A 24,203-nucleotide genomic window follows, 5' to 3' on the forward strand; every position below is an offset into this window, starting at 1 on the left:
ATCCAATATGGCGGGCGAAGTTCAAATCTTTCAGTTAAAGATTGTGGCTCTTGGTTATACAAATTAATGTTTGGATTTGTTCCATATCACAGATCAAACGACTTTTGAGGTAACTTTTTTTCATGGGCAAACGAAAGTATTCAGCTAGCACGTGTATAATGTATAGTCAAATATCTGGCTGAAGCTTTTAGAAGATTCGATGAACTGACCAAACTAGTGGAAGTTCATCCTTCACCTTTTCTGTTTAGATTATTTGGTTTTATTACAATATTTAATGATTTATTTTTCCTTTATAGATCACTGCCTGTAGCGAAATGCAGAATTACATGCATCAGCTGCCACACATCAGGCCCTCGAGACACATCACGGAGGAAAAACTGTGTCAAATCCTGGAGACTTTTCACAATGCAGATGATGGGAGGAAAGGATTCTTAACAAATGAGGATCTTAAAGTAGCATTTGTGGCCCTGTTTGGTTACAAGCCAACAAAGAATGAAGTAGGACAACTAATGGCCAAGTGCAGTGGGTTGCCTAGCGACCAATCGCTGACCAAGAGGTCTGAAGACTTTAGGATTGAACAAACTCCCGATACCCCCAATGTTGGTATGTCTTTAGAGCGCTTCACAGAGATAGCAAAAGCTAAAATTCTGGTCGAAGATTACGACGACGAAATTCGGCAGATGTTTATTGCATTTGATGTAATGTGTCGCGGTTTTATCACGTTGGACATTGCTAAAAGGGTGTTCCAGCAAGTTGCTCCGTTTTTGGACGCCGTCACCGTAGAGAAGTTGTTTCGAGAAGCGGACATGGATCGAGATGGGAGAGTGAGTTACAGAGACTTTGAATTCATAATGAAGTATACCTTGGATGACGAATTGTAGCGCGAAATGCTATTCGAAATATTAACAAACGTGATCAATGCTTCAAGATTTTGATCGAAGTTCGAAGTTAACTTATGGGTACTTCGCTCAAAAAAAGATAATTTGAAATGTGTCAAAATGTAGCGCACAAGTGGGAAATAAGTTAAAAGTATTTTAGTACCTTACCGTTGCTACTCCTCTCATCAGTTTGTGTGAACTCTGATTTCTCGATTCTGCAACACTTTCTTCGACAACATTTTGAAATGCATGCTGAATTAGCTTTAAATCAAAGGAAACCTAGATGTCATAATGTTATAAAGTAGAAATCACCTAAAAAGTTTTTAAGATACCTCAAAGTAACGGTTTAGCGGAAACGGACTAGCTTGGTTGATGTCCGGCAACGTAGGTGGAGGCGGCATGAGGCAGATTAAAATAGACACGGTTGAATACTGAATGGGTCAGTAATTTTCAAATAGTAATAAAGATTGATCATTTGCAGATTGCCTGTACCGCCTTACTACGCTCCGCGAGGCTATTTCTTTTTTCGCGCGAGCGAGTCGTGTGCGCGCTTGATCACTTAACACTAAGACAAATCTCATTGGCTGATTCTTGCGCGCGCTTTTTTCTTCCTTTGTCATGTCATAAAGGAAAGACTTCACTTGCAAAACGAATTTGTTCGTTTCAGACGTGTTTTTGCAAAGAGAGAGAGTTTCTTGCTAAACTACTCAAAATGGGTGTTATTTGGAGTTCTTACAAAGAAAAGAGAAAGGAGAAAAAGGAACTTAAAAGGTTTGTTAACTCCTTGGTTGTTCTTATTTTATGAAAAAACGAAAAAACTTGAACATACTTCATACGCAGTGGAAAAGAAAAACTGAACTGAGAAAATGTATATATCGTAACTTAGTATAGCCTATGAACCACTTTTTAATTTGACAGAGTTACAAAATGTAATCAATACTCTTTTACACTTTGCGCAAATTTTTGCTTGTGCTTTTCACTTGCGCATAATGAAGTATACTTTGAAAGACGAACTGTAGCGTAAAATGCTATTCTAAATATTACCAAGCGTGATCAGTGATTCACACTTGAAGTTTCTAAAAGTTAGGACCGGGTAACCCTGTCTGCCTTGTAAACACGACGAAGGAAAAAAGAGGAAATGTGTGATTGATAGCGTAACCCACTTGCTAGGGTAGCCCTCTCTTCTTATAAACAGGCTCTTGAATTATGGGAGCTTATATAAACGTTGTCCAAAAAAGACAAGTTGAAACGCGTCTAAACGTCTAGATGTCGTAAATATTTATTTATAAAAAAGGAAATCACCTACGTACGTAGGTAGAGGAGACATGATGCAGATTGAAGTAAACACGGTTGAATGCTAAATGGTCAGTTATTTTCAAATAGGAATATTAAAAGATCGATTGCAGATTGCCTGAACTGCCTTGCTACGCTGCGCGTTTTTTTTTTTTTCGCGCGAGCGAGTCATGCGCGTGCTTGATCAGTTAACACTAGGACAAATCTCATTGGCTGATTCTTGCGCGCTCTTTTTTCTTCCTTTGTCATGTCATAAAGGAAAGACTTCACTCGCAAAACGAATTTGTTCGCTTCAGACGTGTTTTGCAAAGAGAGAGAGATAGTTTCTTGCTAAATTACTCAAAATGGGTGTTATTTGGAGTTCTTACAAAGAAAAGAGAAAGGAGAAAAAGGAATTTAAAAGGTTTGTTAACACCTTCGTTGTTTTTATTTCGTGGGAAAACGAAAAAAAAAAAAATCGAACATGCTTCATACGGCGTAGAAAAGGAAAACTGAACTGAGAAAAAGTGTAAATCGAACTTAGTCCTATGAACCACTGTTTAATTTGACGGAGTAACAAGATTTAATCAATACTCTTTTACGCTTTGCAAAAAGTTTTGTTTAAAAGGTTGCGTTTCTGCAAAGGCTGGTTTTCACTCGCGCATAAGCTTAAACCGTGACAGCAGAAGCACATGCAGTAAGATGCTGATTAGCGTCTTTCGTTCAGAAACTTTCCTAACAAAAGGCGCTATTGAACAGAATCTCATTGCATCTGCTTATGATTTTCCGGCGCTAGTGTAAGCCTGAAGAAAGTGGGAAAAATGAGAAAAAAAGTTAAAATTGAGAAAATTTGGAAATAAATATCATTTAAATGAATCGGTCATTTTGGGTTTCTGAATTTTCCCACACGTCTCCATTATGGTTGCAAGTCTCGTAACTTTTGGTAAGATAAATTGATTGAAAAAGAAAAATCAATTTAATTTAACATGCCGCTGGTCATTTCTTACAGGAAGCGTGGACTTCGCAGTTCCATGTCCCCGTCCGAGAGGGTGAAAGTAATAAAGATGAAAGCTCAAATGGAGCAACAAATCCAAGCTCTTGAAGAACAGATAAACCTCGAGAAATTTGCACTGACTGCCGGCAACAGGCCTCGGCAACTGGTCAAGACTTTAAGGTACAAAGACTTTTTTATTTTCATTGCATGTCCTTAGTAAACAGACGATGGGATGGGTAATGAAGGGTTACATTCGCTAAAATTGCGATCATTTTGATGGGCGTATATAACTAATTACGGACCTTTTCTTTTATGTCTTTCCAGCTCTTCTTCAATCAATAACCTGGGAAATCAAAGAGAGGCATCAGACCTCCAATCCAGCGTCTCTGAATCTGACAGACTGATGATTGAAGCCTGTCAGTTTTCACAGTTCAAGAGAGAGCATCCACTGGAAAAATGGACAGTGGGCTCGCTTCCAGACATGACTTTATACTGGTAAAGTCAACGAAAAAGTTATACACCAAATTGATTAAAACGTACTTGTAAATATTGAAGAACTGTCTTGAGAGAGCATCATTAAGACTGTAATTTTCAAAGTGCTCTTCATCCACTTGATAGATCAGAGGTGGATTTTGTAAACGGAGAATTTGTAAATACGTTCAAATCAGAATGTATTATACGTCAGCATCTTTGTAAATAGATATATAAGTATATACGAAAATGTGATTAAATGTTTTTGCCTTGAATCTGTGGATTAATGAAAAGTATTTAAGCTACTTCTTGCCGGGTTGCTTGAATAACTATTTGCATTCCCAGAACCCCTTGATATTTTTTATAGTGAACTGCTACTAAGCCTCCCCTCCCTGAAAACAGGATTGGATTTGGAGGTTGAAAAAGAATCCGCTAGTGCCCAGGCGTTCCCATCTGATCCTGCGCACTTGATTTTGCGCGGAGGTTATATTAGACCTCTAGACCTTACGTGTATTTTGGCGCCCGCTGGCGCGAGAAGATCGAAGAGAACGCCTTAGGACAAGGCTGGGGGATGTCTTCCTCAGATGACTGATAATCGAAAACAGTTGCCCAATTGATTATTTGAAGATGTGACTCATCTCTAGAATACCAATGTTACTAGTGGTACCTTAAGCTACTTTAGGATAGTCATAGATGGTCTGCCTTGTCCCCAGGCTCTTTTAGTTGTTCCAATCCAAAAAGTTGGAAACACCCGCTATCTTGGATTTGAATGTCCGAAAGACCCTGGCGACCCTGGCGAAAAATAGGGAGAAAAGTAAAGTAAATCTTTATTTCAACAGGGTGGCCCATGCAGATCGAAGAGTGGTATCCGTAGGGGCCCTGTAAATATAAAAGGCGCGCATCCCGGGAGGGCTCCTCGTACCAAGCCCCTCTCTCTTTTTCGTTCCACGCTATGGAATGGGGCTCTCTCATGCATTAGATGTGCTCAGGTCTAGGCCTCTGAGGGCAGCTGATTTATTTGTTTGTTGTTTTGTTTGTTTTCACGTTTTAAGCTAAAAGTGCTATCCGGTCTGGAATGAGGTACTAAATAGGTCGTTTGGTTGCGAGAGTGGACGCTGTAAAAACACAGGCAAGTGTTGGGGTCCAATCTTTGGGGACGATAGAATATATTGTGTCGCACCCCACTCACAGCCAGGTGTAAATAAGTTAGAGCAGATATGGATAATCTCCGCCTTTTTGTCCAAAAGAACGACGACTTTTTTTTTTGTACCTAAACAAAGAAACTTAAGTGATTTCGCTTGTTAACCCGCCAGGAACACAACAGCTACTTTCAGACAGTTAATCTCCTAGACCTGCAGGTGGTAGACTTGCTGCACAATAACGAATCCTTAGCATTTCTTTCGGCTTTCCTTGCACTCGAGCCACAGCAGAAGTTTGTCTCTTGAGGTCGAACAGGTACAGGATTTAATTTACTACTTTATTACTTTGGCGTTTTCTAGTTTGATAGTGATCATCATATGACAAGTCGTCATCTTTATTTAGGCAGGGTAGCCCCATCAGCCATAGGCTGGTATCAAAGGGTGCCCTGCGTAAAATTAAGACTACATGAAAAAAAAAATTCAGAATTTAAAAATTACCGCAAAGTTATGAATAAGGAGTTTAAAAATTGAATAAAAAGGAAATTACATATCTATGAAGTACAATTTTTGAGACACGCGAAGGAAACGCGCGCCCAACGCGTGCTAGCCCCCCCCCTCCCCTGTATCCCCCCTGTTTGTCGCACACCCCTGCAGTGTGTCACGTACGGCTGCCCCAGGGGTTTCATTGCATTGACGCGCGCCGGAAATTGCTAAGCAGCAGTCGATTTTCTGGAGCGCGCCCGTGATCGGGAGAGAGAGGGTTTGAGATCTGGAACAAATACAGGAACACCGGCGACCCCTAGTTGACCCTTGAGCGATTAAGAAACGAAGGAATTCGTCGAGTAGGACATGTAACTATTTATCTAATTTCCTGTAGCTGTCCGTCGCAGCATTTTAACAGAGATCATAGCAGGTCCTTGATTCCGATCCCTTACGCGTAAACGCGTTGTGATGCAATATCACACTTCCCTCAAAAGCGCAGAAGCGTTTTCATGACTTTGTTCACAGATAAATAACAGTAGTTAAGTGCTAAGTGTATGTAAGTAACGATTGGAACGCGCCGATCAACTTTGATGTTTCTCACGGGTAAAAGTCTCGTTATCTCTTGCTAAAGTGCTGGGCCAAAGTCTGCGATACTTAAAATCCCACAACGATGTTCAACAGGCTGATATGTTCGTGCCTTTTTCTTCCCCAGTGTTAAAAATAAAAACAGCCAAAATAAAATTCCTGAAAATCTTTGCATTTTCCATTGGGAACTAAGGTGAATGTTCAGGGAGGGAAAAGATTGTCACGTCGTAGCGTTTCAAATAGGAATGAAAAGGCAAAGAATCTGTCTAAATAACGGGTGCTCTTAAGTCCGAATTAGTCGCATTGCGCGATGGTTTTTGTTGCTGATAACTATTTAAGCGAGATAAAACCGGGTTATATCGGGGGCAAAGCGAGCCACAGTGTGTTCCGGCATGACTTGTCAACATGAAATGTACTGCACGCGCGGAATTTCCAAGATGGCAAACGAGAAGCTGTCAAGTGTCCTGACAATAGCTCGCAATCCAATCGACCAATCAAGCGTGTCTCTTAACAATAGCCTCACAACGGGGGCGGAGAGTTACACAGGCAAAGTATTTGAGGGATTTGAACCGCAAACCCATGCCGCGAGCTATTATGGCAGCCCAATCCTTATTGGTTTATTTGCTCAAACAATGCACATATCAAATACAGCGATCTGCAGAGAAATAAATTGTCCAAATACTAGACTGCGTGTAAAATTAGAGGCCTCGCATATGGAAATTGAAAACTTGCGGATTTCTTCGAAATTGTACTCGGCTTAAGCAGGCTTTGCGGTTTGCCGTCCATCAGGCAGACTTCCTATTATGGAACAATGCTATTGAAACTGACATGGCCGCGAAACTGACGAATTCAAATCAGGGAGAAACCGCTGCTGTTTGACTTACAGCGCTAAACATGGAGGCAAGTGGCTAAGAACGGTTGCGAAGTGTGGCTCGACGCCATGCCAAATGCAAAGAAGAAAACATGCGAAGTACCGCTTCCCCTGGGCTGGGAAGAGGCCAGAGACTACGATGGCAGAGTGTATTATATCGACCACAACTCCAAGAGAACGAGTTGGGTCGACCCTCGCGATCGGTGAGTGTAACAGAGCGGGTAGTGAACCGTAGCAAGTATGACCAACTCGATTGACATTTGCCCAAAGCTCAGGCGGCCATTTGCTTTATCCTGCTTCTAGAACTGTTATTCGGGTGTTCTACAGCTACTTTACGAAGCGAATGGCCGCATCTAGGGGCGATAAGGGTACACTAATTTCACGGCGCTTTAAATCCTATGTGTGGTATCAAGTATGTATGCGAGTTATCCAAAAGTATTAACGCTATTTTTATGGAATTTACACATTGTTAGCGACCAAACGTTTAAAGCGAGACAGATCGGCCTTGTAAATGTACTTCTAGGATTCTGTTAGGCTTCTCCGTGCCAAAATAAAGGATACAACTTCCTGGAGAGCTCGAAAGCTCCCCGAAAAGTCTGATAGCGTGCAGAAGATTCGTAACTGTCGCTTTATTATTCCTCTCGGCTTTCCGTTTTGAGCTTTATTATCCCCAAATATTTCAGTTATGTAGGAGCTTTTTCCCTTCAAAACTGGTCCAAATCCTATCTCCATTCTATCTTATTCATTTTAGAACTCAGAATTTCGTATCTGGCTAAGAAATGTGTTGTTTGCGTGAAACGTTAAGATTGCAGCGAGATTTTTACTTGTACAGTAAACTAATTTACTGGAAAGGAATCGTTATGTCAAAGTGTATGTAATACCAGAAATGGCTAATGCGATCACGTTGAGTTCTTTTCTCTGAGAGTCTTGTTTTTGGCGATGCAGAGACATTCTTACTTAGGTTTCTAGACCAAATGCTGCGTTTCTCGTCTCCTCTTATCGATAGAGTTGTTATAGCCTTGTTTCTAAGGAGGTCTGCGTGACTATTAGCTCGCGTTCGATTCATCCTATATTGTTGGATCGATAGCTATGCCTGCCCTTTTAAGATATAATTGGGATTTAGCGCTTTAAGTAAATTTGTAGGCACGAATTGTGTTTTTGCCGGTTTTGAATCGCTGTAGACGCTTTTTCGTCTCTTCAGGGGACATCTTGTCGCAGTAAGCTTATAACTGGAGATAGGACATAACAACATATATTTTTAATGAAGGCTTATAAAAACACGTTACCCGCGTCTAAAAATAACAAATCTTGTCTAAAATGTTTCTCTCCAGGCACATTTATTTGAAATTATGTCGTCACTGGTCGCTTTTGATTCGCAAAATCACGGGAAACTCGTCGATTTTCATACAACGCGATGTGTCTGCTTCCCGACTTCATTTATCAACTAAAGTTATTTATAATTATTGCGTGGAGCTTTCACTAAATATCGATATCCTTTTCTCGGGGAATCAGCATATCGGTCGCATTCCAATCGAAGAGAAACTTCAGGAAATTCCGAGCTTGACACTTCGAACGATATTGAAGTTGTAGAATTTTATTTTATTTCTTTGAAAATGCACTTGCTGTTTGTATTGTTTTGACGGCAAATAAATTGAAATCAAACTCTGAAACTGTTTAGTCGTATAATTCAGTATGATATTTTATGAAGTTAAAATATTTTACCCTCGCAGGGTTGATATCTTGTTTTAGGTTATTGTTATCACTGTATTTTCCATTTCTGGTCTGGTTTGTGAAGAGAGCTAAGGAAAAACGTACCTCGACAATTTTTGAACAGAAGAATTCTACTTAGCTGGCTGATCTGTGGCACACTGCCAAAAGTAATTGAATTATTTATCTGTTTCATTCCTCCACGGCAATTACTGGTTAAACTTTGAACATGTTACTAGAAACAGTCACCAATGGTAAAATCTGTGGCTTTGCGAAAATTATTTGAAGTTTTCTGCACTTATGTCCTGACTGAAACATTCTTCAGACCATACGTAGACTTCCAGGCTTAAAAAAATGATGTTTTGTTAGGGAAATGAGATTAGTTTGAATCAATGACATTTATTTGATGGGATTTATAAGATCTTGCTGGAAGTTGTTTTTCTAATTCACCACAGAAGCAACCTCAGAATTTCACAGGAATGTATGACCATATTGTTGTCAAATGTTGCAATTTCACTCTTCTCAATTAATTACGCTCTAATGAAGGTCAACAATAGATATGCATCACTTCTCTGTCAGGTTAGCAGGTGGTGAAAACAATTTATTGCCCCAGATATTTGCTATGCAGATTTATTTTGAGCCTTGCTGGATTAATCCTTGTTTACTTTTTGCTGAATGTGTTTTTATTTCCAAATTTCTCATGTGAGTCCCTGGTCAGTTCAAAACCAAATTATTACCGATAACTTCACAGGGGAAGTGATATAGAACTTTATTGGCTGTAAATGGGCTTATTTACAAGGTAGTGTTTGACTTCTGGGAGAATACATGCAAATTACCATAAAGGTTATCCATGGTTCAAAAGGCTTGTCCAAAATTCCTGAGCATCAAATCCAAAGATGTTCCACATAGCTCGCAAGTAGATAAGCTGAGTAAATATGTTGTGTTCTTATCTAGCATTAGTTTACCAACAAAGTACACAAATAATCCTGTAAAGCAATAAGGTTGTTTTCTGTATGCCACCCAGGGGTCTTGTGTTGGTGAATTATTGTTTCAAATAATTGTGTTCACCCAGGTTAGTCGGGCCTATTGTCAATGCTGTGCGATATTTGTCAAGGGTTCTTCCCAAGACTGTAATATCAAGGATGTTTTGGTCTTCAGAATGTGCATATCTAAAATATCTATCTGAACAGAGGGGGAAAAAAATGTAAAGATTGTCTCCAGGCAGCATAATATACTTTGACCCAGTGTCACTAAACTTAATAAACCATGTATTGTTCAATTGAAACTATAATATTCTTGTGTCTAATTAATTTCATGTTCTGGAACTTTCTTGCTCAAAACAAATGCAGATTGATGAACATTGACCATTTCAAGAAGTCTGTGAGCTGTTATATTGTTAATGCAATTTCAACTATTTCGGAGTTAACACATACTGTAGATGCATATGAAACATTCTAAAGAGGAATTTGTGAACACCCAATCCAGTACACTATTATTTCTGAAACAGATGAGTGCCTCAAAGACAGAAAGCATGACTGTCACATCCCTTCAGTAACTAAAAACTTAAAAGTAAAATTAGCTCAGAATGTCTGGAATTCAATTCCAGAATAATTGCTTAAAGATGTTTATTGTATTGGGAAAGTAAGTAGTTAAGTCTGCATATGAGCCAACTGTGGCCCATCAGGTCAAAGCTTATCCGTGTTTTGCGACTTGGAGTGTAAATACAATGTCATTTTAAAAACCTTTTTATTAATGTAACTGATTTCCATAAACATGTTTTAAGAATAGTTCTGAGAAGTTAGTGTGACAACATATTGATCCTAAGTTGCAAATTGATTATTTTTTTCTCTGATTTTTTCACCTATTTGCTGATGATGCATTTGTACAGTAAGGACATTGTGGGCATTGATTGTTGTCAGAAATTTACATGAGAGCAATTTCACAGGAGTGAGATTAACACAAGCTGATAATCAGAACATTGTTGTTTTAGCGAAGGAACATTTTAGTGTGGAAAATAATATTTGTTACAATATGTCATGTACATTTGTTACATATTCAAATTATGTAATTTCCTGGCAATGAAAAGAACTCATACCAAGATGGACTTAGTAAAGTTACATTTCTTTTGGAACTTTAAAATCCAAGTCTTTTTTAGCCTGTAACAGCTGTTTGTGACTATCAATAGGACTCTTCCTGGATGGGATATTGATACCAGTGTGTACATCCACCTGGCATTACTTCAAATTGCCATGGCGAAAACAATAAGAAGGAACTTGATTCAGGTGATGTTAACACTTGTATGAAAAAATATCCTAACAACTTTTATTGTTTTTTTTTACAGGTTAACAAAGCCTATGACATTTGCTGATTGTGTAGGAAATGGTATGTTGAGTATATGTGCATATAGACTAACCAATCAATAACCATGCAGCAATGTATTTGTACGGTATTTTTTATCAAGTTCAATAAATATTTATCACATTTTTTTAAGATAAACTTGTTTTTACTGGGTTACTGTGCGACTTTTGCGAGTTTGATTTTCTCTATGGTACTCTGTTGCTAACACAAAAGTGGGTTGCACACACAGTTCTTACCAGGTTCTTACCAGGGTTGCTTAAAAGCTTTGAAGTAGACAGCTTTAGATTGTCCATTTTGTTGTCTACTGTACATGTATTTCTAAAGAATCAGACAAATTCCCTAGCAGAGTTAGTGGCTAAGGTCATGAAGTAAAGAGTGATTTTCACCTGCACGGGCTATTTTTGACAACCCTGTCTTGCATTCCATTGTTTAACATTCTTCTCTAAATGCAGAGTTGCCATATGGTTGGGAAGAGCTCCATGACAAAGTTCTTGGAAGATACTTTATTGATCACAACACTGGTAAGAGTTTATACTTCTTTTTAAAAAACTTATTTGTTTAAGTTGGAAAAAGAAAAAAAATAAAATAACACAAATCTTTTTCAAATAGCTGTTATTGCAGCTGAGTCTTCAGACAATTATTATTCTTTTGTTAGAAAGGCATGCAAACAAAGTGAAAAGGGTCGATACAAAGTAGACCCTTTCGCCTGGTTTGCATCTCGGGCTGCTGATAACTTCAATAACAGCATTTAAATTATGGCTTTAAGAGTTACTGTAGCCTGGATGCCTAATTTTTGGGTATTCTTCAAATTAAACCTTAAAACTTTTTTGGTCATTTGTTAGTTTACAATTTTTAATTTACAATTACATATGTTACATGCTCTTCTTGTTGCATTTTGTACTGGTAAGCTGGAGAATATGTAGTGTATAAATACAGCATCACAGACTTGTTATTTTTTGTAATAACTTAATTATGCTAAGTTAGTACCTACTTATATTTGTGAGGAGGCATTAGACAGTGACTCATTCTCAGGTAAATTTTTCCTGTTTTAGATTAACTCACATTATCTTTGGCTGGGATCTCAGTCACTTAACTAAGTGGCTATTCCGCCCCTTTTTGAGCACTCTCTCCTTTAGAAATGGCTGTTATTATAATTATGTTCTATATAACTAACATTCTCTGCAGTGTTGCATGACATACAGGTATCTCTAGGTGAAAGAAGTAGAACACTTAAATTCCTCTTGGATCTGCACCAACATAAGTCTAAATTTGTTAAATATAGCACAAGATCGTTTACAAAAGTAAGCATCAGTAATTGCAGCTTCATTAACTACCCCAGCATATCAGGTGATTTAAAATTAGCCTCTTCAATAGACGTGGCAGATATTTATAGTTCCAATCATACCACAAACTAATTGTAGCTTCAGGCAAAAACATTTCTGATTTGTCTGAAGCTGCATATACGCTTCTTTCACAGAGCTAAAGGTCAGTCACATGCCACCTTGTAAACATGTTAAATTAATTAGGATACTTGGGAATGCTTCTTTATTCAAAGCATTTGCAGGGCAGTGCGAATTGTATGAAAATATTCAATTTGACAATGCCTTTTGATGCATTTTCTTTTTGCCATTAGGTGCGCAACAGGCAGAAGACCCTAGAATACAATGGCGGAAGAAGCGGGAAACTATGCTCTGTGATTATTTGGCAGTTGCACAGTCTGACTTATTGGTATGAATGTTATTGCTTGTGTTCTACCATGCGCAACTCAGGGAATGTCAAAACATTCTTATTATTAATATCTCAGTTTTATATTTATCAGTGCACTCGTTTAGGTGCATTTCATGCCAGGAAAGGTTCCTTTGCAGTTTATTTTCTTTATTTCAAATGTGAAGTCCCCCTTACAAATTAAACACCCAAAGGAACAGGAGTATTTTGTGACGAAAACACTAAAAAGGAGCTGATTAATGGTCAAGCTTGACCTCCTTGCCTTAAATAAGGCTTTCAAAATTAATGTTTAACAATATAGCCCAGACAATTTTTGAAAGTCAATAAATAACTTACATGTAAGATAATATGTTTTTGTATAATATCAAGTTCAGGAAATAAGGTATCAAAGAAGTCAACAGTTTAGCCCAGGTGTTTATTTATGAAATAGTCAGTAGTTGTATACTAAATGCCTCAGAGAATGCTCAAGAATCCCTGGTATTTTAAAAACATAATTATGTATTTTTTATTGTTTAGTTCACTTGATAGCTAATATTATCTGCAGCAAACATATCACAAGTGTGACCACAACTGTGATGTATTGCATTTCAAATTACAGGCTAAGCAAAATATGTTAGATGTCAAGAAGCAAAGGCTAAATGTTGCACGTGAAGAGGTAAAATTTGATTTCCCTACTAAAAAAGTTGTTTCCAATGAAATAATGTTTAATATGTTATATTTATTGGAAATCCTTGTTTATTTGCATGAATTTTTGAAATAAAGATTTTAAGTTCATTTTATTTTACTTCTTTCTGCTGTTGGTAACCAGATTAGGAAAGACTAAACATGGCAACTTACTTGTCAACACATGTTCAGTAATATTGTGTAAATTTCAAGAAATAAATACATGTGCAAATAAAGTTCTTGTTGATTAGCATGAATTTTCAAAATAAAGATTTTATGTTATTTTTCTATTTTCTGCTGTTGGTAACCAGATTAGGAAAGACTAAACATGGCAACTTACTTGTCAACACATGTTCAGTAATATTGTGTAAATTTCAAGAAATAAATACATGTGCAAATAACGTTCTTGTTGATTAGCATGAATTTTCAAAATAAAGATTTTATGTTATTTTTCTATTTTCTGCTGTTGGTAACCAGGTGAGGAAAGTCTAGACATGCCAACTCAAATGTCAGCAGATGTTCAGTAATATTGTCTAACTATATGCAGCTTTAGTAAGAGTAAAATTTAAACAATGTTATCAACTCAAGACTAATCCTATACACACATTTGCACAGGTTCAGTTTTGGACATCAGAGCTGGAGAAAATGCAGAAACGCCATGAGGGACAACCAAAGCATGTAAAACAAGGCAGCTTAAGTTCTTCCTCATCAAATTCAACAGTAAGCTCCATTGCAAGCAAGTATGATGTGAATCAACTCAAGAAGGAGATATCTCAAGCCAAGTCCAGGGTATGCAATAATACTCCAGACATTTTGTTTTGGTTGATCTTGGGAAAGGCAGCATGAAACAGGCCTCAGGAATGATGCTGTAGTTTCACTCGTGAGATATACAAACAAGGCATTTTTACACAGGAATGTAGCTTAAGAGCTGGCTAATTTCACCAGCTAGAAGAGAGATTATCACCAGCTGAAATTTACCAGTAAACAAAACCTTGTGGTGATTTTAAAGGTGTGCAGCCCAGAAAAGCCAGGCGAGCTTGTTTTTATGACCTGGCTTAGTTTTAGCTACGTGTGCATCCCTGTTTACAAGACAAATTTGATCCCTGCTTCTGGATTATTGAAACTTCCATGTGTTATCATCTCTGAGCAACATTTATGAGATTTTATTGTAAAATTGCTTGTCAAATGATTATTACAGGTCAACTTGTTAACCTCAAACTTTTGGTAATTTAGGTAGCAGAGTGAGACTACATGTACATGTTAAAGCTATATTGAATTTTATATTTAATATTCAGAACACAATGTTCAGTTTCACCAACTATCTCAACTATGGGAAATAAAAAAAGTTTTCAAAGTTGTTCAGCTTTTGTGACACATTTACTGCTTTCTCAGGTTGAAGAACTCAAAACAGAAATGGATGTTGTTTCGGGTGAAGTTCAAGCGCAGGAAGAAGGCTACGAAAAACTTAAAAAAGTTGACCGAAAATTGTCTTCCCATCGTGGATGCAAAAAGGAGGATGTACAAGTTTTAGTAGAGGAGATACAAAGCATGCAAAGAACATTGTTTGTCAAAGAACAAGAGAAAAATGATCTGATACAAGCCTTGCTGAGACTCAAGGATAAGTTGTCACAACCTGATTCTTCAAATGAGGTGTGTAGTGGAGATTCTCTGATGCATGTGGGTATAATGTTAGCATCAATAGACAAGTGGCCACTGCTAACCTCTTTGGGTTGGCTTACGTTTGGCACATGACACCTGGGCCTAGTTTTTTGAAGGCTGGATAAAGCTATCTACCAGATAAACTGCTAGCCAGTGGATAAGTGTTACTATATCAAAACAAACCATGCTTACCCGCTGGATAGTGAGTTATCTGGTAGACAGCATTATCCTCCTTTCGAGCAATCCGGGCATGGGGTTTTGCAAGTTAACTGAAAGTAGTTTGCTGTTGGCCCTTGCTTTCCAGTAATGGTTCTCTTGAGATTCTCTAGTTTTCCGTCATGAAATGAGCTGTTCAAAGTTCAAATTTGTTCAGTACATTTACATGTTTACCAGAAAATCAGTTAAACCTGTCTTGGCTGTAGTCTTTGGCTGATATTTTGATTAATCATTAATTAATGAATCAATTAATTAGTGGTATCAGAAATTAAATTGATTTAGCACTCTATTAATCTCAATAGTGCAATTATTTCGTTTCAGTTATTTAATGAATTTATATGTTTGTTAAATTTATTTACCTACTTCTGTTTATATATGTGTGTATGTTTGCTTCAAGTCAACGTCTATCAGTTGATGACTCTCTTTGTTTTTGCCTCCACTGGAATATTTTGATGTTTTAAGGAAAAATAACATGTCAGCTGCATAATAGATGGAACGGAAAATTTAAATCAATGATGTTGTTGATGTAAAGAAAAGCAAATAATATCAAAAAGGTTTTTCGCTCGGACATAACAGGCAACGTGTTTTTTCCTGTGGTCAAAAGGCATTTCCTTTTCATTCCTAAGGATTAAAAATAATCTAGATTGATGATAATCTCTTAATCGGCTATTAAATGAGCTTAAATTTAATTAAGATGGACAAAAATACTTGTTGAACAAAACAGGGACAACGCAATTCATGTAAATGGAAGTTGAGACAGCCATTAGCATTGTATATGAGGTTATAATGCAATCTGCTGTAGGCCAACTTAATTTGTCAACTGAGTTCATTGAAATTGGATGAGGGGAAATAAAACACTTTCATTTAATTGATATATTTTGTATGTTGACTTTGACTTCTAACAAGTTTAATTTTCTGGTGCAGCTGTTTTTTATTATTATTGATGTAAGAACGATGTCAACAGCTTCATGTTAATAATAACCAAATATTCCATAGAATTGAGCTTAATTTGATAAGCTTATTTTACCAACACCTTAATTAACCTCGAACTTATTTGAAAAAAAAAACTAACATAGTGCGTGTAGGTAATCTTAAATTTCATGTACAAATTTATGTCATTGTGTTAAAGAATTCAATCAGCGAGGTGTTGATCTGTGCATTCCGCAATGCCTAAATACCAAGCGCCGATTGGAACCGTCTTTCTCTCCATTTGTAATGAACACCTCACCTTTATTCAGGTCAGAGATGACTCCACTGGTGTTGGAACAAGTATTGGATCCCGAACAGACCTCGGTTCAGACTCGGCCATTGAACAGCTCCCAAGACGGGACAAACAAGAATTAAGAGCAGAGTATAAAGAAGCTCTTAAACACGAATCGAAACTTCAAACCGCGATAACACGCCTGGACGAGAAAATTACCCAGGTCATGGCGGATGACAACAATTCCAGGCCCATGTTGCTTCAAGAAAAGGAAGTTCTGCTCGAAGAAATTCGTCGCCTGAATTCTCTTGTGAGAAGCGAAGGAGAAAAGGTAAGGAAACGTCTCCTCAGGCATGTTTTTCTGCAAAGTTCTTAGAGAGAGAGAATTTCGTTTCCTTTCAAAACTTTCGTCTTGGGAGAACCTCACACAACAGCCACCACTGGGAAATGCTGGGTCACGTGACATTCGGAGTTTTATCAAGCTCATGCGCGTTGCATTATGGGATAGCAGTGACGAAAGAACTTCGGATACAGTCGGAACTTCCCCGGAACGATTATGTATCTTACGATCTAATTGTACAGATTATGAAGTTTATGCGAGAGTCCTCGGTCACGGCGGTTTCATTTGGTTGTTTTGCATTTCTGTTGAACTAACGTTTGCCTACCATTTCTTGCAGCAAAAACTTGAAGTGGAGAAGGACAAACTTGCAGCTGATCTCGACTCGGCTCGAGAACTTTCCCACCGAGTAATAGCTGACAGAATCCAGCTGCAGGCCGAGAAGTCGATGTTGGTTCACCAGCTTACGGAACAAACCAAACTGACAAACCTTCTGAACATGCAGTTGAGAAAGTAAGATTTTGTTTCTTTTGATACTTCTTATCCTGAACAGAACTGCCTTTGTGCAGCATAACAGCATGTACTACACGAAAGTCACTACCACGACCCTTTATTACTGTACTCGCAAACGGGTTTCATCCAATGACCTCAGGTAGTTAGAATCACCTTGTACATCGTAACAAACACTGCCGTATAAAAGCACTGTTCAGTGGCTTTGATGTAAATAGTCGCACGCTAAGATTTGGTCTACTAGCTTTGATTAAAGGCAGAACCACTCAGTAAAAGCTCAGTAAAACGTCAAACAGAAAATAAACAGCACTACTTGGAATTGCTCAATGGCTTTCATTTCCATGCGTTACAATGAGATTTTATCTACAAAACTGCCTCGTGCAGGGTAATCATTAGTGAGGGTTGGTTGGTGAACGCAAGACGTAATTTACACTCATTTGTTCGTCTCTACAGTATCTCGGGCAGCACCCCGTCAGTGTCTTCTTGCTCAAGCCGCGGATCGCTATCGTTATCTGGGAGCCGAGACTCCTTATCAGCCTCAAGCCGAGGCTCCGTAAACTCGCTCAACTACCCCGACCTGAATCACAGTGGAGGAAACGACGCGTTCAACCTTCGCGAGCTCCATCAACGCGTCACTGACATGCTTCAAGGGATGTCCCGAGATCCCGCGTGTCAGCCGATCTATGAAGTGCGGACGACAGGTGCTGCTACAAGTTACACGCCCACTAATGGTCGAGCGAATCACCCCAGCGCCAGCAACTCGTCCCAGGTTTCGCTCTCGTCACGTGATTCGATTTCCTCAACGCACTCGCCGCCGATCTCTCCGAGTACTTCCGATCGTTCTGCGACACACTCGCCGGCCACTGCTCGTATAGTGGCAAGTGAGGGAGAGAGTACGGCTGGTCTGGATGGGACTGACTTGGAACGGAGCTCTTTGCCTCAGGTTTGTGTCATTCTTTTAGCCAAGTAATGCGCTTGTGAAAGCCAACGATCGTGAAAGAACTATCTGATAAAATTATTTACCCGCCCGCCCCCGTTTGAGGTTGTTTTATTCAAGAATTTAGTGTCATATTATTCTTCCTACCCTCCCAAATCCAGCTCTCTTCTTGATTTGATTTGTTCTCATCTTTCTGCAGGCTGAAGGGATACCTGTCCAACAAAGACTTCGACTATTGACCGCAGACTCAAAATCAAGCGAATCGATCAACTCCATTCCGTTCATTCCGATGTCTCCCATCACGGAGGGAATCCCAGCGCTTCCGCTAAGACACTGCGAAATCCACCTTCCCCCGACCGGAACACGACCCGTCACAGCCGCTCCCTCGGACGAATCCGTGGCGGCGGACAGCGGAGTGTTCGACGCGTCGCAAGAGAATTTGAAAGCGGCGCAAAGAGGCGACTTCGACGAGGATGCTTCGGAGACTTCGCAAATCAAAATTGGGCTGAATTACGACGTGGATCGCGAAGCTCTGTTCGTGTGTATTGATCAAGCGAAGGGTCTCAAGGCTCTCGGCAACTCGACGCAGTGTAAGGCGGTGCTCGCGAAAGCAGTGCTTTTGCCGAGCGCGCCCAGTGAGAGCTGCCTCTTGGAAACGAAACCTTGTGATTACCAAGACAGCCCTGTGTTTGGAGAGCAGTTCCACATTCCTGTTCCCGAGGTAAGAGGAGCAGCAAACGTCACAATATCCACATGCAGATTCTCCGCAGTGGTATCGCTATAGCCTGTAGTGCAGGCGTATTATTGGCGCACGAATTAGGTTGCCATCTTGGATTTTGCTAGTCTCGCTACTTTCTTACAATACTATTTGTCAGAATTTGGACTGTTTCCTTGCAGTGACCATCTTCTAATACGCTTGACTGTGTAGTTTTACGCAAAGGAGAATTTAGATCTTGATATCTGTTTTCTCTTGTAGAGCAAGCTGACCAGCAAAACCCTCCAAGTGAACGTCCTTATTGTCACCAACTATGAAACGGAAGAACTTCTGGTAGGTTGACGCTTTGACTTCTGCTTGGGAGGGGTGGGTCCGTAAAATTTACGAGAGTGACAGAGCGTCAGAGTCTGAAAACGGAAAACGGAAGATTATGTTCTGTAAGGCGTCAATCGCCTTTTTTCCAGTTAATTAACTACTTTTTTTAATTACAGGGTGGAGCGCAAATCAGTCTTGCTGATTTCGACGTTCAAACTCCAGTGCGATTTCGATGGTACAACCTCTTGAGCTGTGCTGTAAGTCCGCATTTTAATTCGTAATTCTGCAGGTAGCTTACTACTGACGATTAACGTATTCAGTACCCATTCCTTGGAGTCTTCCTAAATTTTGCTTTTGTCGCTTGTTATGTGCCTTGTTTTTCTCGAGTTAAAGTCCGCCCAAACGCTTTCAAGCATTGAATGGTACCCTGAAAACGACATTTCATGGTGCTGAATAAATAAACGACCGTCCAATTTGCATTGATTGGCATCTTCAGTATGCATGGCGTAAATATTGTCGGGCTTAACATGAATTTTGTTTTGCCTGCAGTTCTTCCAGTCAGCGGCTGCCAAGTATCAGCATGGCAAACGCAGTACTACGGCGCCGCCGATTGGCTCGCTATCAATGGACAGCGTTCTTGAGCCAAAACGAGGCGGCAGTTTACGACCAAGCTCATGGGTGAGTTTACAATCAAATGGCGAAGTAAAAAAAAAAAAAACTCTTTTTACTGATTGCATTTCTAACACACATTTCCCCATCTTTCTTGTTAACTCAAACAGTGCGAAGGCTCGACATTTAGCTTGGAATCGGCGGTTGCTGGATTTGAACGCATGCCTTTTAGATCAGTTAGCCAAGAGGTGCTCGACCAGGTGGTGGAAAGTCTACCTGTCCGAAAACATACCGCTGGAAGACCGGTGGAAAGGGCGCAGTCCCAGGGTGACAGTGTGATCAGCGGTGGGTCTCTTCAGGATAGAGACAGTGACTTTGATAGATCGCCCATGAATCGGCCCAGACCTCCGATGTTGAAGACTAAGTACTCGCGGAAGTTTTCCGATCCTCAACCGCTGGGTTCGTTCCCAGTCCACGTAAGTGTAGCATCTGGAATGGTTTACTCAGTGTTCGTTTAACTTCCAGCGCTAAGACGTGTAGAGCATGATTCGTCTGAGTTCTGTAGAGTTTTGAAAATTGGCCTGTGTAGTGTGATCGTCCGTGTGATTGACGTTTCGACAAGTCATCTTCGAAGTCAAGACTAGACTCCGAAGATGACTTCCGCTCAGGTTGTCGAACGTCAGCCACCAACAACAGTTATTTTCACACTATGCCAACTACTGATACTCCTGGGTTCAAACCGTTTACTAAGTTTTGAAAATTGTTGGTGCAACTTGGCAGAAGTCCAGGATTCTGGCCGGGGGAGTAAGCTCTGGTGGATCAGCATCCCATTTGGGGGTGGGGTAGGGTGGTAGTGGTAATACTCCTAGTCGCTTCGTACTACGGAAAAACATTTTCTCTTCATGATCTCTGTCATTTATTTTCCTCTACAGGGAGTAGATGACGAATTGCCCATGATGTCGTTGAGCCGCCTGTTTTACGACATCAATTTAAACCGCAGCAATTCAGACTGCACCACGAGAAAAACAGAAGGCAGTCCATTCGTTAGAATGTCGGTCGAAAGAACGAGCATGCGAAGGAAAAAGGTAATTTTAATATGGAATGACCTAAACAAACTGCAATTTTAAATCTGCAAGAGTCAGAATTCAAAGTAGCGACTGAACGAAGTCGCGTCTTGAAACTTCCTCAAATCATTAACCATTGTTATTTCTTTTTAGTTAATTATTATCTCGATATTTGTCTTCCTGAAAAAACAAAAATTAAGGTCTGAGTTCTGTCGTGACATGAAGTTCCGTGAGTGTAAGCATCGATAGCTGTACTTATATATTCCGCTTGCCCAAAATGGCATCATTGGATATAACATTGGTCTTGTTTTCTTTTTCCACTTACAGCGTCCGATGTCATGGCAGGGGATCCAGACATACCAACAGCTCAACCCTCATTTGGAGGAAGGCCACGTGCGCACAGCTATGGATCTGGAATTTCACCTCGAAGCCTCTAAAGCAAAACAGGTTGGTAAACCATTACTGAGTCCAAACAAGTGAGGACAATGCCCCATATAGGCCTTATTACCAAGGGAATCCCTCTCAAGGTATTTCTACATCAGTTCCGGTTTCGGGAAACCCAGGACAGTCTGCAAATAGCCAATCCTGTTACGCGGATTTTACCTACGTGGACAGCCTGAGCGACTTTACACGCAATGTCATCCTCCACGAAAACATCCACGCATCGCGCGTGGCAAAATCCTCGGAAAGACTGGGACAGAACTCAATCCAAAAATAGCTTAATTGAAGCTTTGGAGGGATTACCTTGGTAATAATAGCTATGATGGGGAATAAACTCTTTGAGCCTTCATCCTCTGTTGGTCCCAAGCTTTAGTTCCCTCATAACAGACATAGGCTTTTCAGTATTGAAAAAGAAGCGTGAACAAAATCTAACGATTTTTGTACTCCTGTTTTCAGTTACAGGTAAACGATGAAATTCGAAGGTTATCCCACCTGAAAAAGCGAATCGAGGAAGCCATTGATGAGGGATCTACTGAGATTCCCAAGTGGCTCGAGGAGAGCGAAGAGTATCAAACTCTCCTGAGGGATGTAGAGGTTAGTCAAAATACGAACTCTCCTTAGCGATTGAGATAGACTTCGGTTTTATATGTATTGAGAATTTGGTTTTGCATCCAGTTGATGCCCGTTTATGGCGGTATCGTTATCATAAGGGGAAATTAATTGTCGAATATTCTTTTCTAACATACCATTGAAGCGCAATTTTAACATAAATTTCGCTTCCAAAATAATCTGGGGACGAAGTGTTCTGCAAGAAAATACTATTCAGTAGCTTCCATTTGTATAGTCACACAGCAGGGTTTCGTCCACTGACTTGAAAGTTTGAACGAACTTGTTCAGCATAACTAACAGTACTGCATGAAAGTACTATTCGTTAGCTTTCATTTGAATGGTCACACCCTAGGGTTTCATCAGCAGACTTAAAACTTAGAACTACCTTTTACTGCATCGTAAACATTATCCAATGAAATTACTGCTCAGACTGGTCAGAGGGTTTCATTTGAATTGCCACACTCCAGATTTCCATGAATTTACAGACTGACAAGATAGACCACCCACTTTACATGACAAGGTTTGAACCTCAGGGGAGAGAAGAGTTGGCTTAATTCGCCAGTGTTGAAGATTTGAAATTGTTGTGCGTTGTTTGACTTGGTCTTTGCGTTCTTTCACAGGGTTTCAAAAGTCTGAACCTTCACGGCCAACGAGGAAGAAGCCCTTACTCGAGAAAAAGCCACAAGTCTTTAAGGTGAGCAGAATTTGGTGATAGAGCGGTTTTCCGACGAGTTTGTGTTTGCTGTGTGTTGGCTTTACGTATAAGATTGGCTAACTTTGAGGTTGGATAAAAATCATGTCCAGTATGCCTCAGCCTTTAAGGACGAGCGCGTTGAGTCAGATGCAAAGCTCTAAAAAACCGCAGCTTTTCGGCGAGCGCGGAAATGAGGGCGGTGTGTAAACGCGATCGTTCCAACCCCCCGCAGTTATTATTGTGCTTGCGGTCTCGACGAACTTTTATAACACAAAATAGACGTCCTCTGGACAGACTGCTCTTATACCCCTCATAGGACTTCTCGGCTTTCTCACCATCTACGAAACTTATAAGCGGCGTAGATCCAAATGAAAATAATTATCGCTTGTTTACACTGAGTGATGTCTTCTGGTAGGTACTTATAAGCCCAAGCTACTTTGTCTCTTAGATTTACTGAACGTAATATAGTCTAAGTTGTATGAAGAATTGTTTGGATCGTTTTTTTTTTTTTTTTTCACCTTGTGTACCTTTCTCAACAACAACATTTTCCAGGTTTAGCTATTTCGATATGTGGTGCTAATTCCATTCCTTGATTTTGTTTTAGGGATAGACTTAATCCTCTTCCTCAGAAGCCAGTAGTAAAGTCGCCTGTCACGCCCAGTGTTAACGAACAACACTGGGTATAAAACACTGACTGAGGAAAATGGGAAAAGACAATGATAAGCTACAGAAATAGTGGAGTAACTAGTTTAACCCAGAGACGTTTTCGGTTTATGTAAAATAATTGCGTAGCAACAGACAAGAATTGTTTGTAGAAAGCGAGCAAAATATAAAAAGGTATTCTTGAAATGAAATGTTGTGCATTTCCGGCGTCATATTGGCTAGTATTTGGCCACTGCAGCTACTGGTTATTTTTCGTCGTAGTGTTTAAGCTAAGTTTGGATTGAATTGTCATGAACTAAGAGCTTTCAAAAAGTGTAGTTTAAGTTATCTTTAAGAGAAACACTCTATAAAGCAAGCTTTGTATTTTTGTAGCTTTGTAACCTGAAATGGTATCTTGTATTTGGTAAGTTTTTGTATTATGCCGAGGTGACGTATTTCCTTCCACTCTGATTGCAAAGATTTTAACAAATGCACATTATTCTTTTTATTCCATCGTAGTTGAGACCTTTTCAATCTCTTAAAAGTTGTGTTAAAATCTTAAAAAGTGAAGTCGTTTCTTGTAAATACTAATGTGGTAGAACAGTTAGACTTAATGGTAGGCCGATATTGTCTGCTTAACTAATAACCTCGGTATCGCCCAGGATGTCTTTGCGTTATCTACCCAGGTATATATTATCTGGTTAACAGATTTCTAAAAGCTCTTCTTAAGGAGGCACTCGACAATGTGCACATTAAAAGTGACAAATATTCACAAAATAAGCGACTTAAACACGTTATAATTGATGTCTTGCTAAATTCGAATATAAGCCCTACAGGTCAGTAATTTCTTAAAATTTTGTATACCTAAATTTGTTCATACATGGGTTGTATATATTTATTTATTACCGTCATACACCTATATATTCCATTTGTGAAGAATAATATTTTAATATATGGCATTATGTACTCTGGATAACCTCTTCAAAAAAATGACCAGGTACGGTCATTTTGTTTGGTATATATAAATTCATTCGTTTCGCTTGTAAACGAATAAGGTAAATAAAGAGAAAGCATTATTTTGCAGAATATCAACTGAGTTTTCACGTGT

The 24,203-nt window shown here is 39.4% G+C and overlaps 3 protein-coding genes across 3 annotated transcripts; all 3 read left to right on the plus strand.

The window, feature by feature from the left end:
- The first annotated feature begins 42 nt into the window (after positions 1-42).
- On the plus strand, positions 43-881 carry LOC145498124 (EF-hand calcium-binding domain-containing protein 11-like). The gene is made up of 2 exons (XM_081478005.1): positions 43-109; positions 297-881. Exon 2 carries the CDS (start codon positions 315-317, stop codon positions 879-881), a length of 567 nt encoding a protein of 188 aa, XP_081334131.1. The 5' UTR covers positions 43-109; positions 297-314.
- A 688-nt stretch (positions 882-1,569) lies between these two features.
- LOC145497524 (uncharacterized) lies at positions 1,570-3,667 on the plus strand. Its single transcript, XM_081477340.1, has 3 exons — positions 1,570-1,649; positions 3,160-3,360; positions 3,430-3,667. Exons 1-3 carry the CDS (start codon positions 1,591-1,593, stop codon positions 3,641-3,643), a joined length of 474 nt encoding a protein of 157 aa, XP_081333466.1. The 5' UTR covers positions 1,570-1,590; the 3' UTR covers positions 3,644-3,667.
- Positions 3,668-6,008: 2,341 nt separating this feature from the next.
- On the plus strand, positions 6,009-24,180 carry LOC145496441 (protein KIBRA-like). Its single transcript, XM_081476098.1, has 20 exons — positions 6,009-6,896; positions 10,742-10,782; positions 11,211-11,279; positions 12,392-12,486; positions 13,082-13,138; positions 13,762-13,935; positions 14,539-14,796; positions 16,260-16,553; positions 16,900-17,072; positions 17,523-18,012; positions 18,206-18,727; positions 18,983-19,054; positions 19,213-19,293; positions 19,586-19,714; positions 19,816-20,121; positions 20,578-20,730; positions 21,037-21,156; positions 21,607-21,744; positions 22,380-22,453; positions 23,058-24,180. Exons 1-20 carry the CDS (start codon positions 6,763-6,765, stop codon positions 23,137-23,139), a joined length of 3,462 nt encoding a protein of 1,153 aa, XP_081332224.1. The 5' UTR covers positions 6,009-6,762; the 3' UTR covers positions 23,140-24,180.
- The last annotated feature ends 23 nt before the right edge of the window (positions 24,181-24,203 follow it).

This window comes from Orbicella franksi, chromosome 9 (genome assembly GCF_964199315.1).
Source record: "Orbicella franksi chromosome 9, jaOrbFran1.1, whole genome shotgun sequence".
NCBI classification, from domain to species: domain Eukaryota; kingdom Metazoa; phylum Cnidaria; class Anthozoa; order Scleractinia; family Merulinidae; genus Orbicella; species Orbicella franksi.